General features: G+C 53.2%; 1 protein-coding gene across 1 annotated transcript in view; it reads left to right on the top strand.

Moving 5' to 3' along the window:
• The window catches only part of MPRIP (myosin phosphatase Rho interacting protein), a 146,446-nt gene that overhangs the window by 92,896 nt on the left and 28,059 nt on the right, over positions 1 to 25,491 (top strand). The window contains 9 exon segments of the mRNA XM_033184326.1: positions 2,855 to 2,908; positions 2,911 to 3,115; positions 4,582 to 5,095; positions 9,280 to 9,418; positions 10,211 to 10,324; positions 12,652 to 12,708; positions 13,937 to 14,005; positions 17,299 to 17,388; positions 21,754 to 21,863. Of these exon segments, the coding sequence (XP_033040217.1) occupies positions 2,855 to 2,908; positions 2,911 to 3,115; positions 4,582 to 5,095; positions 9,280 to 9,418; positions 10,211 to 10,324; positions 12,652 to 12,708; positions 13,937 to 14,005; positions 17,299 to 17,388; positions 21,754 to 21,863 (1,352 nt within the window).

Raw genomic sequence — 25,491 nt, forward strand, 5'->3', positions numbered from 1 at the left:
CGTGGCCCAGTGTAGGTCTGGGAGAGTTTCACATTGAACCAGTGGAGGGCTTGAAGTGGTAGCTGTCCATTGTGCCCAATAAGAATCAGCTTCTGCCCTTGAGGAACTCAGGTGGGACCTTCTGGAAGGTTATGCTTCCAGAAGTTGGGGTCAAGGATCACACTGCGGGAGTAGCAGACGGCCTTTCAGCTGAGGGCGGGAGTCTCAACAGAGTCTAGGGCTGGGAGAGGAGAAGGGCTTGGCCCTGACCAGTGTTTCCAAAGCCTGTGGCCTGAGATGCATGGGCTGCAGGCAATAAAGGAGAAAGCCTGGTGCAGAAGGAAGTGATGACCCATGTAAGTGTGAAGGGCTGGAAGGATGGAGATGGATGGGAAATCCAGAGCTGTGTTTCCAGCCAGGTCTGCAGGCCCTGGGTCTCCACTCCTCTGGTGGAGCTGAAGGAGACCCGCTGCTCCATCTCCCAGCCCACAAGGTTCTTCTGCTTTTCTCGGGTTTTCTTCTGAGTTCAGTGTGAGCCCAGCCAGCACCACCGGGCCCACATGTGTGTCTCCTTCTTTAAGAATCCTATTTTTTACTGGGGTGTCTACTGCCACCACCACTCCAAGTTAGAATTCTTCCTTCCCGTTGGTTGCCATGCTCCGTGTTCCTGCTAGGGAAGTCGGGAGCCTTCTGAAACCCCTGCAGAGAGAGGCCTTGCTTGGCAAGCAAGACTGTAGAGCAACTTTGTTTTGGGGAAGCGCTGCTGCCATGGTGGGCAGTTAGGGTGGTTCTGCATCCAGCACAGCTGCTGGTTTCCCATGGGTAAGCAGCCCAGGGTGCTGTGCTTGCTACAGGGACGTCAGGTGGTCCTGGGGTGGCATACCCTTGGGTCATTGGAGCCCTTGGGAAACTTCTCAGGAGAAACCTTCACTATTTGCTTCCGAGAAGCTGGCTTCTTCTGAGGGGAGCCTTCAGCCTGGGAGTCTGTCTGCTGGCAGCCCTAAGCTGAGTAGGTGGTCAGGTGTGCGTCCTGGGTCTGTGGGAACAGCCTCCCTGCCTTTATCCTGTCCGTGAGGCCTGGAATCCTTGCAAAAGTACCAACAGCTTTGGACCCAGAGCCCCACCCAAGACAATGCCCCACCAGTGGGTGAGACTGGGTGTATGGAGCCCAGCCAGGCTATTAATAAATAGTCTGGTGGTGATGCTGCATCTGCAAGTGTGCACACACACATGCATATAAAGAACCTGTGTCATCTGCAACCCTCTCCAAGGGCCTAAGCCAGAGAGGGACTAAGGTGGGTTTCTAAAAATGAGGTTTGGCCATCAGGATGGGAATGGGAGGTGGGCACTTGTATATCATGCTCTTACCTTTTGCGAGAGAGCTGACATGTGCTTCACTTTTGGAGAGGGGCCAAAGCCATCATGTTGACAGCCCTCTGGGCAGGGTTGTTGGGGCCCAGGATGTGACCTGGCACTGCAGAGCAGCTGGGGATCACAGCCCTGCTGTTGTCTGGATTCTGTGTTTGCAGAGTCGAGTTAAGGTTCTCTGCCCAGGGACTGGACTCTGCATCTGCCCAAATGCCTGCCCCACAGACGCTTCTCCCTCAGAGCCATACCACTTCCACAACCTGGAGAGATTGGGGATTGATACCTTTTCTATCTGGGCTACTGGCTTGTGCATGTGTGAGCTTGTGAGTGTGAGAGAGCGAGCATGTGCACATGAATGTGTATATGCATTTGTGAGTGTGTGCCTGTATGCACATTCAAGTAGGGTGTTTGGTGTCTTTGTGTGTTCTGTCTGCTATAATAAAATAACACAGACTGGTCAGCTTATAAATAATAGAAATTTTTCTCACAGCAGGCTGGTTAGTCCAAGGTTAAAGTGCTAGTACTTTGGGTGTCTGGTGAGGACCCCCTTGCTGGTCCTCACATGTTAGAAGGGGCAAGGCAGGCCGGGCGCGGTGGCTCAAGCCTGTAATCCCAGCACTTTGGGAGGCCGAGACGGGTGGATCACAAGGTCAGGAGATCGAGACCATCCTGGCTAATACGGTGAAACCCCGTCTCTACTAAAAATACAAAAAAAAACTAGCCGGGCGACGTGGCGGGCGCCTGTAGTCCCAGCTACTCAGGAGGCTGAGGCAGGAGAATGGCGTAAACCCGGGAGGCGGAGCTTGCAGTGAGCTGAGATCCGGCCACTGCACTCCAGCCTGGGTGACAGCGAGACTCCGTCTCAAAAAAAAAAAAAAAAAAAAAAAAGAAGGGGCAAGGCAGCTCTCTGAGGCCTCTTCTGTGAAGGCACTAAACCCGTACATGAGGGCTCCACTCTCATGACCTAATCACCTCCTAAAGGCCCCACCTCCTGATACCATCACCTCGGGGGTTAGGATTTCAGCACATGAGTTGTGGGCCACGAGACACATACATTGAAACCATAGCATTTAGTTTGCATCTGACAACTCTTTCCTTCACATAGCGTCTGGACACTCCATTTTAGCTTCTTAGGAGCAAAAAGCAGATGGTGGCTAAGGCCACAGGGCTGGCCCAGACTTGGGTGCTGTGAACTTGTTCTTGCGTTCACCGTAAGGAGCTACAGATGATGCTGGACCTGTCTCGAGGGCGTGCTGTCTTTCCACACTCTATTCTGTCTCGCCTTATTCGAGTCTTGAATGTCTAGGAATGACAGACTCCACATCTACTACTGTGGTCTCACTGTTAATGCCTGACCCACTGTTATGGGGCACTGTCTGAAGATTCCAGGCCCCTGACATTGTATAGTTGGTCTTGGTGTTCCCTATAGCTGGGCAGCCAGGACATGTGACCCATCCTGAGCTGTGTGCTCTGGCATCTGCACAGACACCACTTTCTCATCCTCCAGGAGCCTGGGCCTGCCAAGGTGGCTGTCACCAGCAGCAGCAGCAGCAGCAGCAGCAGCAGCACAGCAGCAGCAGCAGCAGCAACAGCAGCAGCATCCCCAGTGCTGAGAAAGTCCCGACCACCAAGTCCACACTCTGGCAGGAAGAAATGAGGGCTAAGGACCAGCCAGATGGCAGCAGCCTGAGTCCAGCTCAGAGTCCCAGCCAGAGCCAGCCTACTGCTGCCAGCTCCCTGCGGGAACCTGGGCTGGAGAGCAAAGAAGGTAAGCAGGGACCAGGCTGGCCTGTATGCCCTGGAACGGCCCTTCCTCCCATCAGAGTTGGCCCTGGGGATTCAGCCAAGGCCTGTAGCACCCAGTCACAAGCCCTGGACCTCCATACCCTTTGTCCATCAGCTCTGTGGGGAGCACCTAGCCTGGTCATGGACTGAGATTCCTGGGCTCCAGTCTTGGCCTTGCCCCTTCTAGCTCTTAAATCCCATCTTTAAAGGAGGAAGACAGCTCCTGTTTTCTCAGCCCCAGTTGCTTGTCAGGAGAATCAAAAACGTTTTGCAGCAGGGTCTGTAGATGGGAAGGCCTCTGTCACTGCACCATCATGTTTCTGTGTGCATCCTGCCCCAGGAAGCAGCAGTCAGTTTCATCCCTCACCATCCGCATCCTGCCTGGGCCCCTGGCAGAAGGAGGGGAAGGGGTGCTGGGGAGGCAGCAGTTGGCATCCTCATGCCCTATCTTTTAGCACTTTGGAATTGCTGAGCAGGAGCAGGGCTTCCATCTTTGCCTCTCTTGTTCCCAGGCTCCAGAGGGCTTTGTAAGACACAGGCTGGGTTTTCCCATCTGTATTTTGTCTAGATTGTTAAAAGTAAGTGAGCAGCTAGGGCCAGGCCAGCTCGCTCTGGCTGCATGTTTTACATGCACTCTGGGTAGAAGGTGTCTCAGTCTTCCTCTCAGGCCTATCCATGTCAAAAATCTGTTCACTCTGTCTCACTTCTGTAGAAGTCCCCTGCCCCTTCCCACCCCCAGAATGCACTAAAAGACTGAAGGGGCTGGGCATGGTGGCTTACGCCTGTAATCCCAGCACTTTGGGAGGCTGAGGCAAGTGGACCACCTGAGGTCAGGAGTTTGAGACCAGCCTGGCCAACATATTGAAATCCCATCTCTGCTAAAAATACAAAAATTAGCCAGGCGTGGTGGTGCATGCTTGTAGTCTTAGCTACTTGGGAGGCTGAGGCAGGAGAATCACTTGAGCCCAGGAGGCAGAGGTTACAGTGAGCCGAGATCGCACCACTGCACTCCAGTCTGGCGACAGAGCGAGATTCCGTCTCAAAAAAAAAAAAAAAAAAAAAAAAAAGACTGAAGGGTTGTTGACTGTCAGCTTCCCCCTTGATGTTGGTAAGAAGCAGTTGGTGGTGGTTGTCTTGTGTCCTGAGGTACAGTTTTCCTCTTCCAGCCAAGCCCCCAGACCGAAAGTGCAGGGCCTGCCTGCCAGTCTGGCTGAGAGGCAGCCAGCTGCAGGGGAGAGATGGATGAGAGAAAAAAGCATGCACGGAATATTTCATTCCCATCCATGGTTCTTTCCATCTGACTGTGCCCTTGAGTGGGCTGTGCTGGATGTTAGAGATGGAAAGTAGGGAAGGCCCCTGCTTGGATCCTACATGGACTTTTAAAAAAAAGTCCTCAAAGCAAAGCTGCCATCAGGCTGAGTGCGTCCCCTCCCTCCCACTGTCTTCCAGAGGAAAGCGCCATGAGTAGCGACCGCATGGACTGTGGCCGCAAAGTCCGGGTGGAGAGCGGCTACTTCTCCCTGGAGAAGACCAAACAGGACTTGAAGGCCGAGGAGCAGCAGCTGCCCCCGCCGCTCTCCCCTCCCAGCCCCAGCACCCCCAACCACAGGTACAGTTGCCCCGAGTCGCCCTCCCGGGAGCTCGGTGGTCCTCTTCCTTCCCCAGGTCCTCGACTCCCCCACCGAATGGTCTGCAGCATCTCCCTCGGCTCCCTGGATGTGGCCAGCCAGCCACCTGCCTACGTGGACTCTGGCAGCACTAGGGGGCGGGGGACAGAGAGACTGGGGAGCACCTTTGCCTTTAAAGCCAGCAGGCAATATGCCACCCTGGCCGACGTCCCTAAGGCCATCAGGATCAGCCACCGAGAAGCCTTCCAGGTGGAGAGAAGGCGGCTGGAGCGTAGAACTCGGGCCCGGAGCCCTGGCAGGGAGGAGGTGGCCCGTCTGTTTGGCAACGAGCGGAGGTAAGGAGCAGGTTGGAGGGCTGAACACCCAGGCCCACACACATGCACTTCCACCCACGCACACACACTCACACTGTTTCTCTCACGTACAGTCCCCAAGCCTCCCTTGTGGGGGGAGCGTGCTTTCTGTTCAGAGCATAGGGGGATTTTCCCTCTGGGCCCAGAACTCAGCTCTTGTAGCCAAAGGCAGAATTTCTGACCATCAGAGGTCAAGGCCAAGAATAGCAGTTTTCACATCTGTGCCTCCTAGGACTGGGGCCTTAAGGTTCCCTGGTGGGTTCTCAGCTGCCTGGTTCTTGTAGGGCTGGATATTATCCTCCTGGGCCATTTCTGTTCTCAGAAGTGGCGTGGAGGCAGGGAGACCCTAGAGCTACATGTGGTGACAGAGGCGCTCCTCACCCTGTCGGTCCCAGGGTGGGCAAAGGGCATTGAGAGAGGTTCAGAGGCAGACAGTTGTGCCCAGGAAGATGGGGGCAGCACTGATTCATCTCTCAAGGACATGCTCCGTGGGGAGCTTCCTGCTCACCCAGGAAGCCTGAGGCAACCTGTGAAGCAGCCGAGCACCCAATAGCATTGCCTTTGCCCTCCAGGGGAGCATTGCTTTTTGCCCTCTTAAGACTTTGATTGGCTGGAGAGAGACAGAGTTTGGACATCCGGACCTAGGGCAGGGACCAAGGGGCATAGGTGCAGAACTTAACTGCTGCCTAAGAAGAGGCGGGCCCATGCCCTGCCCTGCCCTTCTTCTCCAGAGTTTCCTGGAGAACTAGGGAAAGAGCTGGATGCCATCTGAGGCCTCGAAGCCCAGATCCAGACCCAAGTGCCCAAGCACGCCTTCAATCAGGCTTGCACCCCTGCATCTATAAACTGAGGCTTTGCTTTGATAGCAGGGTTCCTCCACCTGGTTTATGGATAGACTTCTGGAGGTCCATGATGACCTGCCCTCTCAATAAAACATTTTCACAGTATTCTTCCCAGAAGAGGGTTAAGGTTAGGCACTCTTCTGGGAAGAAAACCCGTAGTTTTCATTAGGTTCCCAAGGTTCACTGTCCAGAAAAGAGGTTCAAACCATAGTTCTGGAAGTCTTCTCAGAGTGTCCTCCCTTCCCCAATCACAACCTCGAGCTCAGAGTTAGAGACACTGCTGGAAGGGACAGGTGAAGGCAGCCATGGGCTCCCGTGCCTCAAAGGGCAGGTGGAGGGAAATGTTTTTTACCTTCTGCCCCTTTTCTTCCGAACACCCACCATTGCTGACAGCCCACCCACTCTTCCAAATGTCCCAGATGAAAAAGACCCGTGAGCCTGCAGGTTAGTCTCCAGGATAAGGAAGTATCTCCCAGAGATGCTGCTCTTGAGAGGAAAATGACACGTTGACTTCCTAGGGAAAGGAAGGTCAACCAAGTGGTTGCCAGCCCCTGCCTAGTGCCCTGGGGTGCTCTGCTAAGCACTTGGCTGCCTTAACATTTCATAGTAGCCTGATGAGGACCTGTTACTACCACCCCCAGTTATAGACGTGAAAACTGAGGCTCGGGAGTAGGTGTCTTCTGCAGATCCCAGTGGGGCCTTAGCCGGGAAGTCCCTCCTCCCATCCTGTGACCCAGGACTGATGCCAAGGGTGCTCTTTTAAGCAATTAAGAAAATATATAAGTAAAGGGTTTTGCTAGAGAGAGGAGGAGGCCAGTGGGTGGGCAGGGGAGGCTTCATGCTGGCTGGCAAGCAGGCTGTGTGTCGTGGTGGCTCCAGAGCAGGATCGGCCACGTCCTGGTTTAGTGCCAGACCACAGAATTAGCATTCAGCACACCTGCTTGGCTTGGCTTCTTCTCGGAGAGACTCCTTTTGAACTCGTTCTTGTCTCCTGTCGCCTGGGACAGGTGCAGTCTCGGGGGCTTTGTACTCTGCATGCACTGCCACACAGATGGGTTTTCACCTGGTGCTGGCCCCACCCTCCTCCGCCAGTTCTGCATACTAATCCTGCAGCATCCCTTTCTCCTGACCCTGGTGACATCTGATTGGCTGCTGTCGCTTTCCAAGGCCTGCTCACTAGATCCCTAGTAGCCCACCCTGTGCTTGGTTGGATTCCTGTCCCCTGGTTGATTAGAGCAGAATCTCCAAATTGGCAAGAGATTGGCCACACCTGCCTGGAATGGCAGCCACAACAGGTGTGCCCAGGAGCCAGACTGCTGGGACTATGGGGTTGGTTTTTTGACAAGCCACAGTCATCTAGGCAGGCCTATCTGAACCTGACTGGCTCTGGGCTTCAATGTATCTGTTCCTCAGACTTCCAGAGTGTTTCTTGGATAGTCACCTCTGGCTGCTGAGTGGGGGAGGCTGTGGTCCTGGTTGGCCTGTTGGTAACTGGCAGCAAGGCCAGCTCCCCATGCAGCCCTAACCCCCTACCCTCAGCACAGCACATAGTGTCCTGGGAACCCTGGAGCTGCAGGGTGCAGGCCTCGTTTTCTCTGCTGACCAGTAAGGTGCTTGCTGTCTCACCTGCAGTGCTTCGAGGGCACCAAGTAATAACTTTCCGCCTCGCCCAGTAGATCAAGGCAGCTGGTGCCTGAGCCTGTGGTCTTACAGGATCTCCCCAGGCCCCCATGCAGTGCAACTGTAGCAAGTGCCTTTCCTCTTCTCCACCATGACTCCTCTGTCTGGATCCCCACAATACCACGGCATGCGATTTGCATGGGGTTCAAGCCCAGCAGCTCGTCACTGCTTTCCTGGGGCTTTCTAGGCCCCAGTGTTGGGCAGAGGAGCCCTCATCCTGGAAGTGGCGGCACTGAAGCCTGTTGGTGAGCCTTGAATCTCACCAAGATCCCACCACAATGGCTCAAGTGTGGTGGACGCCTGGCCTGCACTTACCAAGCTTTCCCTGGGTACCCGGGAACTCCAGCAGCTTCCTTAGCTTCCTGCTCTCACAATGCCGTGGCCTCTCCTGCTCCCCTACCCCAGCGCCTGCCTCTGCTGCCGGTTCTGGCAGGCTGGCCTGGCACAAGCTTCTTTCCTGAGGAGGACACTTTGTGTCCAAGCACAGGGAGGAAGCAGAGCTGAGGAAGACACTTGGTGTCTAAGCACAGGGAGGAAGCAGAGCCCGGGGCCCTCAGAGTCCAGCCCTGGGCCCTCCTCTCTCCGAGGTGAAGACATCTTAGGCGGCTGGTTTTCCCTCGCCCTCCCTGAGAAGCACCTGGCCTCTTGGGGGAGGTGGGGTCTCAGGAATTGATCTAGTTTCCTCTCTTCCTTGTGGAGATAATTAGGCTTTCAGGCTTGGAAGCCCTTCACCCACTTCCTCTGGGTTCTTATCGTCTTGTCCAGAGCACTAGTGACACCCTCCCCGCCAGATAACTTAGGTGTCCCTGGGAGAACAGGCCCAGTGCCGTGAGCTGAGCCTCAGCTGGCATGTCCCCCACCTCTGACTCCACCAGGGTGACTTCTTGCTGTTGGAGGACAATCATGGTCTCTCTCCCTCTTCAGTGATTACGTTGGGTTTTTGCCTCTTTAATTCTTTGTATAATTTTGGTTCACCATTATTTGATTTGAAAAAGCAGTGCTTTTCTGTGTATTCATTTCCCAGCCTTGTTTTCTTTCAGGTCTTGCCTCTGCGCTCTCCTGCTGTGCCGCTGGGTGGCGCTGCGCCTCCTCCACCCGCTTCGCCCCCATCTCAGCTCCGTCTCCGGCCGTAGACAGCCTGAGGAGGCCGCCAGCCCTCTCACATGAAATCAGCCTGCTTTGTTTTTGTTTCAATTTGGTCTTTGATTCCTTTTACTGTTGGCAGAAACAATGTTAATTCCTGGGCCTCTTTCTTGCTAAATTTTGGGGTGGGGGCTGCACTGTGATCATGAGGGATGCAATGAGAATGGAGGCCGCCCTCCACGGTGGTGGTTGCCTTTTGATCATGTCTGTGGCTCAGGAGAGGCTGCTGGGTGCCAAGCTGTGTGAATGCTGAGTGGGTCAACACCACAGAGCCTGCGGGGCCTCCAGCGCGGGGGCGGAGGGCAGGGGCAAGCGCAGGCCTGGTGGGAGGGAAGGCCGTGGAGGGGCGCAGGCGGAGCTGGGGTTGGCTGAGCACGTGTCTAGACAACCTCAGTGCTGTGCAAGCCTGAGCGAAATCAGTCCCAGGCCTGGCCGGGCATGGGAGGAGTCGGCTCACTGCCACCTCACCGCCACCTCAGGGCCTCGTGTCTTCTCTTGCAGGAGGTCCCAGGTGATTGAAAAGTTTGAGGCCTTGGACATTGAGAAGGCAGAGCACATGGAGACCAATGCAGTGGGGCCCTCGCCATCCAGCGACACACGCCAGGGCCGCAGCGAGAAGAGGGCGTTCCCTAGGAAGCGGGTGAGTTCCTGGGGCCAGGCAGCACCTCAGGGGTGGCTCGGGGGCGGGTCAGCATGTACCCCATGCGCCGAGTCCCCTCCACACAGGCCTGGGTTGTGCTCCTGCCAGGCTTCTGCTCTCCGACTGCCTCCTCTGCATTGACCTTCTCGAGGGCAGGCCTGTCTCCTGCAGCTTCATAGCAGAGCCTTCTCCATCTCTGCTGAAGGATATTCTCACACATTTTAGATCCCAGATTTAATTAGGATCACTCTCTTCCTCTCTGAGGCAGCCCAGCAACAAGGCTGAATGTCGTACCTTTCTAACTCTTTCTTTCAGTACAGCTGCACCCCTCGTTTCTCCACTCAGCCCAAGGTAGACTCGGCTTCTGAAATCCTTCTGGGCACCCGCCTGCTGCTTTTGTAGCCGGCCAACTCCAAGCTCATCTTCTCCTGGCTTCTCTCTTGTTCACAAGGTGCCTAGTGCCCACTGCCTGGCCCATGGCTTGCCACCTGCCGCCACAGAGCCCAGGGCTCTTCCTTCTGTGGCTCAGAGAAGCCGGGGGATGGGGTGGGGCCAGGAAAGTGACAGTGACTGGGAATCCAAAAGAAAAGGCTGCTCAATCAACGAGGACATCTCAGGACCCGGGTCCTGGCCTGGCGCTGCCGCAGACTTGCTGTGGGGGCTAGGCAGATCACTGCCCCTCGCCAGGAGCAAGGCCCTGGCGGCTCTTGGAGGGGTGGACGGCACCAGCTCGTCCCTCACCTGCCCGTGTTGCCCTGGGCTGCGCTGACTGGCGGCTGCTCTCTGCCACAGGACTTCACCAATGAAGCCCCCCCAGCTCCTCTCCCAGACGCCTCGGCTTCCCCCCTGTCTCCACACCGAAGAGCCAAGTCACTGGACAGGAGGTCCACGGAGCCCTCCGTGACGGTGAGCCCAGGCGCCGTGTCCTCCGGAGGCCGTGCTCCTCTGCTTCTGTCACTCTGAGGCACTGTCTGTTTCTGTCTATGCGTCCACGCCAGCTGTCCCTCTGTGCACAGGCCCTCGTGTCCGTGAGCACCCCCACCCACCAACCCACAGGCCGTCGAACGCAGATTCTGTTTCTTCCCTTTTCTGGTCCCAGCAGAACCAAGAGCTCCATGGCATCCTGAGCTCTGGGAGGAGGCCCTGCGGAGGAGGCCACCTTGGCCAGGCAGACTCCCGACTCTAGGAGGCAGGGCTGCAGTGGGGACCCTCTGCTCCTCTGGCGTTGGGCATTGCTTTTCGTGGCACTTCGGAGGCAGAGGCTACGTCTGACTGGAGCTTGTCTCGTTCTCTGCGTCATGCCTCAAGTGGAAGAGCAGACCTTGCACCGGGTCCTCCATGGGCCTCAGAGCTGTGACAGCAGAGGTGTGGAAGGAGTGGTCAGGGTACAGGAGCAAGGCCAGCTCAGCATGCTGACCCAGCTCCTCCCCGTTCTGTCTTCAGCCTCCAGGGGAGCCTGGAGCCTGCTCACTGCCTCTTGTCTCCTTGCTGCCTGCCCCAGGAGTTGGGGGCTCCCAACCACAGATTGATGTGTAGCATGGAGTGTGAAGAGGAGTAAGGTTTGGGTTTCTCCTTCAGTCAGGGTTTTGCTTCAGGTGTCTCAAACAAAACCCCTTATTTCTCTGTTAACTTATCTGGGAGTTCCTGTCCCCAGCAGAAAGCACCAGCAGGGAACCCACCTGCATAGGCCTTGCCATTGGGGTCAGATTGCAGGCTTGACTTCAATGGCACAACCATGATACGGAGGTTACAAGTTTTTGTTAAAGATCTGCAAGCTAGGCCAAGCGCGGTGGCTCACGCCTGTAATCCTAGCACTTTGGGAGGCCAAGGGAGTCAGATCACAAGGTCAGGAGATCGAGACCACCCTGGCCAACGTGGTGTAACCCTGTCTCCACTAAAAATACAAAAATTAGCTGGGCATGGTGTCGTGTGCCTGTAGTCCCAGCTATTCGAGAGACTGAGGCAGGAGAATCGCTTGAACCTGGGAGGCGGAGGTTGAAGTGAGCCGAGATCACGCCACTGCACTCCAGCCTGACAACAGAGCCAGGCTCCATCTCAAAAAAAAGAAAGATCTTCACGTTAAGCAGGCTGTCAGAGAGGGGCAGGTGGCAGTCCCACGTCTCAGGTTTTGTGCCACAGTAGCAACTACAAACATGCAGGAGAGGACCTCCCTATTTAAGGGTCACTTGGGGTAGGGTGTCCTAATTTCATAGTGTTGAGTTTGATTGGGTGCCTCAGCTGACTCTGGCGGCAAGGACAGTTGCACAGCTTAGCAGGACGTTGGGGTTGAAACAGGGCTCTGTAGAGGGACTTCTTATCTATCTGGGTCAGCCTTAGCCAGACCTAGGCAGCAGCCAACTGTGGTTCCTCCCTCACTCCTCAGAGACAGGGTTCTGAGCAGAGGCTCCCAGAACGCTTTGTCCTGGTAGTTGTCGTGACAATTCTTGCCTATTCTCACTGTCACTCCTTGGAATAATACAAAAAGACACCAAAGCTGGTTTCTGCTCAGGTGGCTGTAGAAAAGAGAGCACCTGGGACCAGAGGTGGAGTGACCCATGTCTCTGTGGGGCCAGCCAGGTGGGCTGTAGGTGGCAGTGCTCTCTCAGGCTGTTCCTCAGGGCCCAGGTGTGTCTAGGTGGCACAGGTGGAGGAAGGACAAAGCCCTGTGCCTGGGCGCTGTCCCCCTGTCTGCCATCCTGCTTCTTGTGGGGAATACAGGTCAAGCCTGTTCCTGGTGGAGAAATGGCCTGAGGGTCTCAGCGGGGCTGCAGCTGCTGCTTCCTCAACACCGCACGTCTCTGTTTCCCAGGCTTCCTGTGGCTTCTGCAAGAACTTTTGAATCAATTCTCCTTTCAGCCTTCCCTGCAGATGTTTCCCTTCAAATAAAATGTTCTGTAACTCCATCTGGGCTTGTTTTCTGCCCCCCAGATAGGCCCTGTGCAGTGGGCCCTGTACAGGCCGGAGCCCACACCGCTCACAGGGCAATGAGACCATACCTTCTCTCCTGCCAGCCTGCCAAGCCCAGCATCTCCTTCCTCAAGGTCGCGCGCGCCTGCAGAAGGCGGGTTGCAGGCAGCACCCACCAGGGTGAGGGGGCTGCACAGGCTTGTCTGGCAGGTGGAGAAACCCCTTTCCTGGTACCCGCCTCATCTGGACAGAAATACTGGCCCCATCAGACACTCATGACACTAGAGGAGTTTCCTCTGAGCTGTTCTTTTTTCTCCTTTTCTCAGCCCGACCTGCTGAATTTCAAGAAAGGCTGGCTGACTAAGCAGTATGAGGACGGCCAGGTGAGTGTGCAGGGTTGCCGTGGCCCCTGACAGGTCTGCGGGCAGGGTGAGGGTGAGCTGGCTTTGTCCCCAGCCAGTCTGTGAGTGCTGGCTCCATGCCTTCCTCCTCCATGCCCCTTGTCTCATGGACCAGGGCTGTGGCTGAGACTCCCATCTGCTCCTAGAAGTGCAGGCACGCAGCCTTCATTTCTGCAGTCGGAGGTGCTCTGGAGGGGCACTCGGTAGGCCTGTCTGCTGACGGCAAGGGAATCTTGGCCTCAGGCCTTAGGGATGCCTTGTAACACTAGCCCCCACCTGGTAATCTTTCCTAAAAGTTCTTCAGAGACCTGGCTTCCCCAGAGGCAAAGAAAGTCTCTGGCTGTGAGATTGGCTTGTGTTTCCATGCAAGCCAGCCAAGTAGACAGTAGCCTAGCACTGCAGGACTCTCATGCCCGAGACCCCTCAGCTGCAGTGGCAGTGTTAGCCCTGGAAGGAGCAAACATGGTATATTCTTGCCATCAGACTCAAGCAGGAAGAGCCATCTGAGGCTGGACCTGCCAGCCCACCTTGACCCTGTGCCATGGGCTGGAAGGCCAGGCCTCCCAAGGAGGCATGAAGAGAAGTCTGCTGGGTCCTTACCTAAGAGGCCCTGATGCCCAGCCCATCTGCACTCCCTTCCTGCTTCCTGAGCTGCTATCCCAAGACATCCTCTTTCTTTCTCCTCCATATCAAATGCCCTTGGCCTGGCATGAAGACTCAAGTTCCCCTCCTTACTGCTCACAGTGAAGACTTGGTCTCTAGCTGGTTAGTTACCCCTGCTGGTTAGGGGGCCACATGGCCATGGCTTGCGGGTTGCCACCTGCAGGTGGAGATGCCATTTCACAGCCACCTTTCTGTTCTGTTGGGCCCAGCCTGTTGTCTGCAGCCTCTGTAGTTATTGAGGACCTCACGGCCTGGCCACCAGCCACACCACTGGTCGTAGAGTCCACAGCCAAGGCCTGCTCAGCTATCTGTGCTGCCTCTTCACTGGAGGGTCGCAGCTTAGTGAGCATTCTGAGGGAGTGAGCGCATGGCTGCCTGCAGTCCCAGCGGAGTCCTCTGTGTGCCGTCAAGGAGGCGCCAGCCTGTCCCCTGCTTTCCCTGTGCTCTGGGTGGGTCCCACAGGCTCTGGCTGCGCATCGCCATGGTGTGGCAGGTGTGCTGTTATAGGAGTTGGTAATCGAGTCATTTTTCTTTTCTTCCCCCTTAGTGGAAGAAACACTGGTTTGTCCTGGCCGATCAAAGCCTGAGATACTACAGGGATTCGGTGGCTGAGGAGGTGAGTGTCTGGGCTTTGCTTCTGCTATGGAGACAGCTGGAGGGGTCCAGGCGGCATCTGGGGCTAGTAGATCTGCTTCCCCTTGGGCTAATGTCCCCACTTCTGAGGACGACGCCCTTTGGTGGTGGTCCCTTGCCGAAGGTGTATCCATGTTGCCCTCTTGGGTTTCCCAGTCCTGACCTGGTGGGAAGGTGAGCACAATACCAGCCTTTATCCTTGTGATCATTTTCCTGGCTGTGATGCTGGGCTTCATCAAGGCCCTGAATTAAACGCCCAGTGCAGTGGATTCGGGCAGCTTTTGTTTTCTCTGTTCTTTGAAAAACACTGAAATTTGAAAACTGAGGATGAAAAATTTTGTTTTTTCCACGAAGAGATTTCATGGTAAATGGAGTTGGAAGAATTGAACTACGTTTTGTGCCCTGCCTTCTGGACAAAGACAGGATATGATAGATGAGCTTTGTTGGGCCCCTTGACAGTCCTGATTCTGTGGTCAAAGACCAACTAGAAGAGGCTTCACCTACAAATAAAAATAACCTCTTCTAAACAGTTTGGCAAGTCTCTCTCGCCTTTTCCCCAGTAGTTCCACTCCAGGAATCCCTCAGATATACTCACACATATGGAAAAACGTCTGTGTTTCAGGTTAGTCATTCCCACACGTTTGTAATAGCCAGATGATTGGAAAGAGCCTAAATACCCATCATTAAGGGCTAGAGTATGTATTAAATACTCTGAGCCAGTCTTTACAGACTGAAGGGGAAAAGGCGGTAGTGATAAGAAGTAGGGGTAGGAGAGTGTGGGCGGTGGGCCTCTGGTGGTGTCCAGCGTTGGGGAAGTAAGGAGCCTGTGTAAGTGTTTGGTTGTGTGTGCACAGAAGAACACTTCCGAGTGTGATCTGTAGACCTCTGGGGGTCCCTGAGGCCCTTTCAGGAGAGCAGTGATGGTTAAAATAATTTATAATATTAGGATATCATTGACTTTTTTTTATATGTGGCCATCTGCACTGATGGTGCAAAAGCAGCGGGAAGTAAAGCCACTAGTACTTGCCACAGCCCCAGCTGCAACAACAGGCTGGACCAGTGGTCACTGGATTCTTCACTGCCATACATTTTAAATAAATAATGGTTTTAAAATAAATAAAGGTCCTTGAAGGAGCAGCAGAAGTTACTGATTTTATGAAGCCGCAATCTTTAAATGCCCATCTTTTCAATATTCTGATTTGAAATGGGAAGTAAGCATCACCTGGCTGCATACCAGAGTATGCAGGCTTTCTCGTGGAAAGGACTCGTGATTGTTTGAGTTGCCAGCTGAACTAGCAGCTTCTTTGTGGAACACCATGTTTACTTGAAAAACAACTGGTAGGCAAAACTGTAGTCATTCATTTTGTGTGTTTGGCATATATTTTCATGAAAATGACCCAAGTTAGCTCATTCCTTTAAGGAAAACAACTGACAGAGTTTGTTGCTGGTGATATAATTTGAGCTTCTAACCAAAAATTAGAACTTGGGAAAATTTGTATTCACCATCATGAACTTCCCTTTACTTACACTCTCCTGATGAAATAGGTGGTGGTATTAGCAAAGGCGATATTTTGATCTTGCATAATGAAATGTGTAGACAATTGGAAGCTATGCATAACTTAATATTTTCCGTGTGACCAATACCACATGTTACAAAAGCATGCGTGGGTTTTGGCCGGGCGCGGTGGCTCAAGCCTGTAATCCCAGCACTTTGGGAGGCCGAGACGGGCGGATCACGAGGTCAGGAGATCGAGACCATCCTGGCTAATACGGTGAAACCCCGTCTCTACTAAAAAAATACAAAAAACTAGCCGGGCGCGGTGGCGGGCGCCTGTAGTCCCAGCTACTCCGGAGGCTGAGGCAGGAGAATGGCGTGAACCCGGGAGGCGGAGCTTGCAGTGAGCTGAGATCCGGCCACTGCACTCCAGCCTGGGCGACAGAGCGAGACTCCGTCTCAAAAAAAAAAAAAAAAAAAAGAAAAAAGAAAAGCATGCGTGGGTTTTAATGTAACACAGAACAGAGAGTTCATTGGCATGAATTCAGATACCACTTTGCAGTTAACCTTTAAGAGCCTACTATTTGTCAAAGAACAGCCACAACTACTTGAAAAAGCTATTAAAATACTTCCTTTATTGTCTGGTGAAGGGCATTTAAAGATTGAGGCTTCATAAAATTAGTAACTTCTGCTGTTCCTTCACCTTCTTACAGTGGCTCACGCATGTAATCCCAGCACTTTGGAGGCCGAGGCAGGCGCATCACCTGAGTTCAGGAGTTTGAGACCAGCCTAGCCAACATGGTGAAACCCTGTCTCTACTAAAAATACAAAAATGAGCCAGGTGTGGTAGTGGTCATCTGTAGTCCCAGCTACTTGGGAGACTGAGGCAAGAGAATCACTTGAACCCAGGAGGCAGAGGTTGCAGTGAGCCGAAATCATGTCACTGCACTTCAGCCTGAGTGACAGAGCAAGACCCCATCTCAAAAAAAAAAAACCTTCCTGTATTGAACAGATGGAATGAAGAAATAAGAGTCCTTTCTGAAGACAGATGTTAGAGAGATTTGCAAAAATTCAAAGCCGTGTGACTCTTATCACTGATTATTTAATCAAATTTTTACTTTAAAATGAGTTTATTTTATTCTCAAATGAACAAATATATTTGAATTTTTCATTTCTATTAATATATTTTTTCATATGTACTTAAATACATTTTTTATATATTTAAATATATTAAATATATACATTTGAGTCTAGGATTTCGAGGCTGCAGTGAGCCATGAGTATGCCACTACACTCCAGCCTGGACAGCAGAGTGAGACCCTGTCTTGGAGGAAAAAAAATAGAAATGGGAGCAGATGTGGCAGTCCGGAGGATATAAAAAAATACATTAAAATATATTAAATACATTAAATATATAAAATATGTATTTTATATATATTTTAATTTCTAACATGGTAAATACCATCAATAGATGAAATCCACATAACAGAAACTCTTCTAGGGTCCCCAGTTTTTAAGAGTGTGAAAGGATTTCAACAGCAGCATGTTTGAGGACCACTGGCGTGGACTATCTTCAGCTGGATACAGAGACAAATGGTGGTGTGGTTGCACCCAGGGAGGGGCCTGGGTCATACAGTAGTAGGATAGACAGTATCCTCACTTGTCAGTGTGTATACTATTAAAAATAAACTCAGTGCAGGAAATCACTTATGGAAATTTGCTCACCTAGGCCTTGATTCTGCTTCCTAAAAATCTCAAGACATTCTCATTTCTCTCTGCAGGCAGCCGACTTGGATGGGGAAATTGACTTGTCTACATGTTACGATGTCACAGAGTATCCAGTTCAGAGAAACTATGGCTTCCAGATCCATGTGAGCCCAGGGATGGAAGTGGGGCCACAGGCTTGACAGGCAGGGACACGTGTCAGAGTGCCTGATGTCTGGGCTGGGAGCATTTCTGGACAGGCCTGATGCAGTGTGTGTGGTCAGCATTTAGTCTTTCCCACTACCCTTGACACCTGTGTCCTGTGGCACCTGACCCTCTTCCCCAATTCATGCTCTGAACAGTACATTAGATGTTAGTATCTTTTTTCTGAAGACTGCTTAAAGATTTTTTGTTTCTGAAGGTCCTTTTTTTCTTTTGTTTTTTATAATGCTAGAGTTGGGGCAGTTGGAAGGATGTGGGATATGGGGAATAAGAATGAAAGTGTTAGTCAATTATTTACGTCGGTTTTTTACTCACTTATTCATCTGTTTGTTCATTCATTTACTTACAAGGCTGTTTTTTCCCAAAATCTTGTGAGTTACTCAGATGAGCAAGGCATTGCCTGGTTCTCAAAAAAAAAAAAAAAAAAAAAAAATCTTATTGATTGGACAAAATGGTTCTCACTGGCTGTTTCTTCAAAACTCTGTGGATTAAGGGCGGCTGCCTGCAGTCAGCCAGACTCCAGGTTAAGGGCACAATCTTCCGGACTGCCACATCTGCCCCCATTGCTTTTTTTTTTCCCCCAAGACAGGGTCTCACTCTGCTGTCCAGGCTAGAGTCTAGTGGCACACTCACGGCTCACTGCAGCCTCAAAATCCTAGACTCAAACGATCCTCCTACCTCAGCCTCCAGAGTAACTGGGACTACAGGTGCATGCCACCATGCCCAGCTAATTATTATTATTATTATTTGTTTTTTGGAGAGACAGGGTTTCACCATGTTGCCCAGGGTGGTTTTGAACCACTGGGCTCCAGCGATCCACTTGCGTTGGCTTCTCAAAGTGCTGGGATTATAGGCATGAATCACTGTGCCCAGTCCTGCCGCCACTTCTGACACCAGTTGTGAGTCTGGAGGTTTCCAGAACCACCTTCAGTTTTGAAAATTCACTAGAATGACTCACAGAATTCAGGAAAATAGTATCTTTACAATGAGTTTTACCATAGAAAAAGTATACAAGTCAGAACCAGCCAAAGGAGAGCCATGTGGAGTAGAATCTGGGACTGGGGGAGTCACAGATGCCAAAAGTTTCTGCACCCTTGGGGACACAGTGTCCTCTTAGCCCTGATGTGGGGCAGCATGCAGAGTGTTGCCAGGAAGCCCACCTGAGCCCTGGTGTTGAGCTTTAGGAGGCTATGTAGCTGCTGTGGTTGATGGAGTTATTGTCCTCATGGTTGAACTCCACCTAAAGCCCTTCCCGCCATGGTCGGCTACTTTCACATGGTGCAAACCCCAACCTTCTGATTTAATGGGTTTCCTCTGATTTCCTGCTTCTGGCCAGGCCATCCTCCACCCTGAGTTGTCTTGTCAGCATGAAGTGTTAGGTGGGGTCCCAGGGGACCACCATGAGTAATAAAGACTCTAGTCATCTAGGAAATTCCAAGGTTTGGAAGTTCCCTCCCAGGAGCCAGGACAGAAGCCAGGCCTCTCTTTGGGTAAAGTTAGTTCATCACTTGCAAGAGCTTTAAGATGGGTGGAGAGTGTGATGAGTAGAGAGTTGCCCCCGTGGGGCTGCACCCTGGCCCTGGGACTTGGTTTCTCACAGAAGGCTGGACTCTGGTGGGATCACCTGTAGCAGGGTCATACCTTCACATTTTGGGGCCCAGAAACTCAATTGTATTGCTGTTTTGAGAGTTGATCCAGTATTTGGGGCTGACTCAGATTGACCCAACTTAGGGGAGACTGAAGTAGACCCAAAGGCCAGTGTGTTCATTTACTAAGAAAATCCTGGCTGCCAGCCCACTGGGCTGCTGGCTGTGGCTTCCTGCATGCCGGCATCTGCGAGAGGAGCTGAGTCACAGTTGGAGGCTGCACTGACAGCCTGGCACCAGGGCGAGGTGTGAGTTGCCTGCTCTTAGTGGCCTGAACTGCTCAAGTTTCGAGGCTCCTCTGTCCTCAGCCCCTGTGGGAGGGGTAGTCAGGCATAGTGCCTGGTGAGCCTCCTCTCCTGCCATCCACCTCACATCTTCATGAGCAGCTTCCTCCAGGCAGGGCACACCTGAAGTCTGAGAACTCACCCCACTCTCCTAGTGACAAATGAGGGCACCAGCCAATCTCACCCACTGATCAACCCCTCCTCACTTCACCCTGGTAGGGCTTATCCTGATGACTTTCTGTGAACCCCAACTACTGAGAGTTCTAAGGAATGAGGAGGTCCTTCCAGTGTGGAGAAGGCTTCCTGGGGGAGGCTTCCTGGAGGAGAATCCCTCAAGGCTCAGCAAGAGGGCTGAGTTTGAAAACATGTCCCAGACTGGACTCCAGACCTGGTGGCACAGAGAGCACAGAGCCAGTCTGGGGCTAGAGTGCTGGGTGGAGGGTCAGGTTGGCACTGGTCCAGTTTTGTGGAGAGCACTGAAGGGTGTTAGAAGATGCCAGACAGTTGTGCGTTCGTGATACACGTCTGGCAGGACATGCAGGTCCATTAGAAAGGAGCCAGACAGGCTGGCACAGTAAGGCTGGGCAAGAAAGGTAGGAGTGGCACCTGGGAGTAAGAGTTGAGGGCAGGGCCAGGACCCAGAGAATGGCAAGGCCCTGCCCGCTTAGAAGCCAGCAGAAGAGCTGACGTCACAAAAGCAGGCGGGGGATCCCCTGGAATTCCGGCTGTGATCCATTTGAGGCATGATGGGCTCTCAGAGAACATTAGGTAGCCGCTGGGAAAGAAAATTCAGCTGGAGAAAACAGCTCTGTATGGAGCACTGAGGCCAAACTCCAGCAACGCCCGCACCTGGGGGTGGAGAAGGTGGGGCCCCCAATTCAGCTCCTGTGGACGTGAGAACTGATGAAGGAGGACCGAGCTGAGCAGTGGCGATGTCTTGATCGGGCATGTGGAGGGGTAGGTCAGGTCCCTCCCAGCTGTGCTTTGTGGCACATCAGGCCAGCGCGTGATCTCCTGTTTTGATTTCTGACCAGGCCACTAGTGCCCATCTGAAAACCATCCTTATGATTGCATCCTGCCGTCAGCTTCACTACTGACCTGGTTGCTGAGTCTGCTTGTGAGCAGCTCTCAGTTAAGGGCTGCAGCCCTCGCTTCTATTGGGCAGGTGCCTGTAGGTGCAGAAGCAGGCCTCCAGCTCCATGCAGGCCACTGGCCCTCCCCTTTCCGAAGGTACCCAGGCAGGTCTGCTTAGGGGCACAGCAGTCATGTCCCAGAGCCATGTGCTCTTTGCTTCTTTGTCCTACCTGCTGCCCCGTTCCCCACCCAAAACAGGCTCCTCCCCTGCTGCCTTGGACAAGCACCTAGGACAAGCCCTAAACTCCACCTCATCCAAGCAGGAGTCTAGGGCTTATCCTAGGTGCTCCCCAACCCAGCCAGCCAGACACCGTCCACTGTCCATACCCCTTTTGTTACTTCTGAGCTGCCCTATCACCTGCCATTACCTTAATTCTCATCAGTTGGACAGCTGCAGTAACCACCCAGCAGGTATCCCTGCCTTTTCTCAGTGTCACCAACAAGACCCTGATACCCCTTGTTCTTAACCATTCTCCGGGCCCCATCATGCCATGTGCCTGTGTGGGTTCAGACTGCAGGCGCCACTCCCCACACCCAAGAAGCACGCCCTTCCCCATTCCCCACCTCCACCGCTGCTCAGCACTTGCTGATTCTGCCCTTCTCCCAAGTCTGGGAACTCTTTAAAGAGGGGTGCAGTGGCTGGGCGCGGTGGCTCATGCCTGTAATCCCAGCACTTTGGGAGGCTGAGGCGGGTGGATCACAAGGTCAGGAGATCGAGACCATCCTGGCTCCACTAAAAATACAAAAAATTATCTGGGCGTGGTGGTGGGCACCTGTAGTCCCAGTACTTGGGAGGCTGAGGCAGGAGAATGGCGTGAACCCAGGAGGCGGAGCTTGCAGTGAGCTGAGATCGCGCCACTGCACTCCAGCCTGGGTGACAGAGCAAGACTATGTCTCCAAAAAAAAAAAAGAAGAGAGAGAGGGGTGCAGCATCCTCCTCTGTCTGAATGGGCAGGCTGCTGGTGTGTAGTGGGTGCTCAGAAACTGTGAGCTGACCTTACTGAGAGAAGATACCGGATTTACCATTGCCACAGATGCATGTCCCTCCCATGGCTTTGCCGTCTCCTGCTCTCCACCTCCCTCTTGTCCCAGTAGTGGGCACATGTGGTGCTCCTAGAAGGGTCACCCAGTCACAGGCTTTCTCCCTGTGGGACTTTGTACCCAGTGCAGGAAGCTTCTTTGGAGATGGAGGGCAGCAGGTACCCTAGGGGACAGTCACTGATCGTGCCTCATCTTTTCTCTGTAGACAAAGGAGGGCGAGTTTACGCTGTCGGCCATGACGTCTGGGATTCGGCGGAACTGGATCCAGACCATCATGAAACACGTGCACCCGACCACTGCCCCGGATGTGACGAGGTAGGATGGTGAAGATGCCAGGTAGCCCCTTGTGCATCCTGTGGGTGCCACTCCCGCCAGGGCAGTATCAGACTCAGGTCTGAAGTCTGAGACCTGAGCTCAGTGCATCCCAGTCTGCTGCTCCTTCCTTCCTGTGTCCTTCTGTTGCTCAGGTTCCTGCCCCAAGCACATCAGAGCAAACATTTCTGGTTCTTTTCCTCTTTTAAGCCCAGATGTTTTCGTCTTGCGGGTAGTGTGTATGCTAGTCATTAGAGCAAGGCTTTGGTGGAGAATCTTCCATCTGTGTCAGCAGGCACCTGGCCAGACCAGCCTGAGCCCCACAGTCAGTGCTCTCAGGCCTTGAGCTCTGCTGGCATGAGGATGGCCCCGTGGGCAGCATCCATAGGCCACCCAGCGCTTCTTTGCTTTGGCCTTCTTCTCACCTCACTCCTACGTCTATTTGATTTCTGTGCAGCCAAGTTGAAAAACCCTCTCTTATGTTAGCATTCTGTGGTTCATGCGCCTCAGATTTTGCTTTGGGCTTTCTTCCTCCTGCCCTGAAGGTTAAAGACCTAGCTCTCATTTTAAAAGAAAGTGGAGAATCAGAAGACTCAGACATATCCAAAAAAAAAGCAGGGAAGATTCCAGTGTAGGGGCTGGTCCTTTGAGGACCAGAACTCTGCTGTCCCCACCTCAAGGCTTCAGAGCCTCCATGCATCTGAGCACCTGTGGTGCCATTTCTCAGATCATGTGATGTAGATTACATCTCAGATGTATTTCTTGTGCTGTGGGTTAGGCTGCTTGGGTATGGCAGTGTCGCAGCAGGGGCTGTCCTTGGAAGCTTTGACCTAAAAACACATTCTTTTTTTTTGAGATGGAGTCTTGTTCTGTCGCGCAGTCTGGAGTGCAGTAACGTGATCTCGGCTCACTGCAACCTCCACCTCCTGAGTTCAAGCAATTCTCCTGACTCAGCCTCCCAAGTAGCTGGGATTATGGGCGCCCACCACCATGCCCCGCTAAGTTTTGTGTTTTTAGTAGAGACAGAATTTCATCATGTTGGCCAGGCTGGTCTTGAACTTGTGACCTCAGGTGATCCACTCGCCTCGGCCTCCCAAAGTGCTGGAATTACAGGCATGAGCCACCGTGGCCGGCCTAAAGGCACATTCTGTATCCAAACCTTTGCCTCCTTCCTGCCGATTCCATACTTCTTTGCATAAGAAGAAAAGAACACCTAAATTGATTATTTTCTTTTTAGTCCTCTTTTCTGTGTCTGTCATTTGTTCATGACTTCATTTATTAAACAAACACTGTCTAGTAAGGCCAAGAGGCCGTGGCCAGGACAGGTTGCCCTCTGTCTCTCAGGATCCTGTTCAGAGAGCTGGCTTGTTGGTTAGGGACAAGTCCTCTGCATGCACAGCCAGCAGGAGGCACCCAGGGCTGCCACAGGCTCTCCCCGGCCCGCCAGGGGCCGCATCCTGTGGTGGCCTCAGCTACTGCCTCCATGGTTCTCCCGTCAGGAGCAGACACCCAAGCTTGGCAAGCTAAGCACTCTTTTCCAAGCACCTTTAGGAAGCCCCCAGAGCAAAGTGAGAAAGGCCCCAGCTTCTTTGCCCAGGCTGTTGGCAGCAAACAGAGCTTATCACAGGGGTCCAGGACGGGGAGTGGTGGGCGTGCATGTGGGTGGCTGGCCTGAGGTCCTCTGCTGCCCCTCTTCCTCGCCAGGCCTGGGCTCAGTGCTATAGATGGGCCATCCTGGCTGGAAGAAGTCAACTTTGGGATATCCCAGGGCAGGTGTCAGGAATGCACCTGTGCACATGCCTGTGCCTGCACACGGCTCAGGAGAGGTGCCTCCACACTTGAGTGCCTGCTTCCCTGCATGCAGGGGCTTTGGGCCCAGGGAAATGAATGAGGAGACAAGGGTTTTGCTCTTCTATGAAAGCTGACCTGGCAGTTGGCCTCCTAATAATTACTTCATAATCTAGCATATCTGTGTAGTCTGGTAGAGTGCTCACCCTCTACCAGTTTGTTTTCAGCATTTATTCTTCCTCTGTGTAGGCTTTTATTATTTGAGGAAAAATGTGAGTTTTTTAGTGCTGCCAGGCAAAATCACAAGGAGGCATGAAAACAGAAACTACAGTTTCAGAAGCTGCTGTCCTCATCCTGCTCTCGTCGCCTTCTTGAAGTGTGGGAGTGGGGAAGTTGCAGGGCACTTCCTGCCTTTAGTGCTGGAGGAGCCTTGTGGGGAGGTTTCTCCTGGGGAGTGCGGCCAGTTCTGGTGTGGCTGTGACTTTGGCGGCTGTCAGGGCCCGGCTGGGGGCCTCCGTGCACACCCTGCCCTGTGTGTCATCCTGACACTCTCCATGGCCAGAGATCTGCCCTGTGTCATTTTCCTCCAGATGTTAGCGTGCTCTTACAGTGGACACCTGCAGATCCCCCTGCTCCGAAGCACTTTGCCTCTCACCCGATTGCTGCCTGGACAGGTGACCCTTGCTTCAGGTGGTGATGGCAGCCATTTCCTCTTTTCGTTGGTTCTCTCTTTAAAGATTCCTTTCCTTTTGGACCTGATTGAAACACATGTGCTCCCTGGAGCTCCTCCTTGGGCCCTCACTGTTCCGAGGTGGGCTTGCAACTGCCTTCTGAGGGCCTGGGTGAGATTAAGGGCCACTCATTCAGCCTCGGACCAGCTGGCAGTCTCTGGGGGCCTATCCCTAGAGTCTACAAACCTCTGTCTCAGACACTCCCAGCCTCCTTGACAAATTGCCATTGGCAATGTCCCTGTTCCTCCGCTGCTGCAGACAAGGCCTCCCCAGGAATCTCTGCTTCTAGCAGATGGGGACTAGGCATGGTGGATTCCTTAGGCAGACCTGGCTTCACTCCACTTACTGCAGCGCAGGTAGCGGTGCCATGAGCACGATGTGTGCAGCTTATGTCCCGTTGCTGGCTGGTGCTTGCCTCCTCAAGGTGGCGGGTAACCAGCAGCTGGATTGGGCTTTTAAAACATAGGTTTAGGCTGGGCACAGTGGCTCATGCCTGTAATCCCAACACTTTGGGAAGCCAAGGCGGGTGGATCACCTGAGATTGGGAGTTTGAGACCAGCCTGGCCAACATGGAGAAACCCCGTTTCTACTAAAAATATAAAATTAGCCAGGCATGGTGGCGCATGCCTGAAGTCCCAGCTACTCGGGAGGCTGAGGCAGGAGAATCGCTTGAACCCAGGAGGCAGAGGTTGTGGTGAGCCTAGATCATGCCACTGCACTCCAGCCTGGGCAATAAGAGTGAAACTCCATCTCAAAAAAAAAAAAAAAAAAAAAAAAAAACTGCTCATTACCTGCTTATTAAAAGGTAAGCCCTTCTAGAGAAGTGCTAGTTTTCCCTCATTTTGTCACCATTGTCCAGTCCAGGGATGCACAGAGGCCAGGCCTTACCAGGCAAGTACAGTGGCTGTGCCCAGGTGCAGCCTGATGCAGTTCTTGGCCCTGAGCAAGGCAGGGCTGGCCCGTCCTGCCTGTGAGGCTGTGGGAGTCCTGGGACTCCCCTGGTTCCATACCCTGGCAAAGGGGCCACCCCAGTGAGCCCCTCACAGCACCTCTTCAGGGATTAGGATAGAAAAGGATGTGGTGCCCACAGGGGCTGGGTCGTGGCTCAGCAT

This window comes from Trachypithecus francoisi, unplaced genomic scaffold (genome assembly GCF_009764315.1).
Source record: "Trachypithecus francoisi isolate TF-2019V2 unplaced genomic scaffold, Tfra_2.0 Lachesis_group20, whole genome shotgun sequence".
NCBI classification, from domain to species: domain Eukaryota; kingdom Metazoa; phylum Chordata; class Mammalia; order Primates; family Cercopithecidae; genus Trachypithecus; species Trachypithecus francoisi.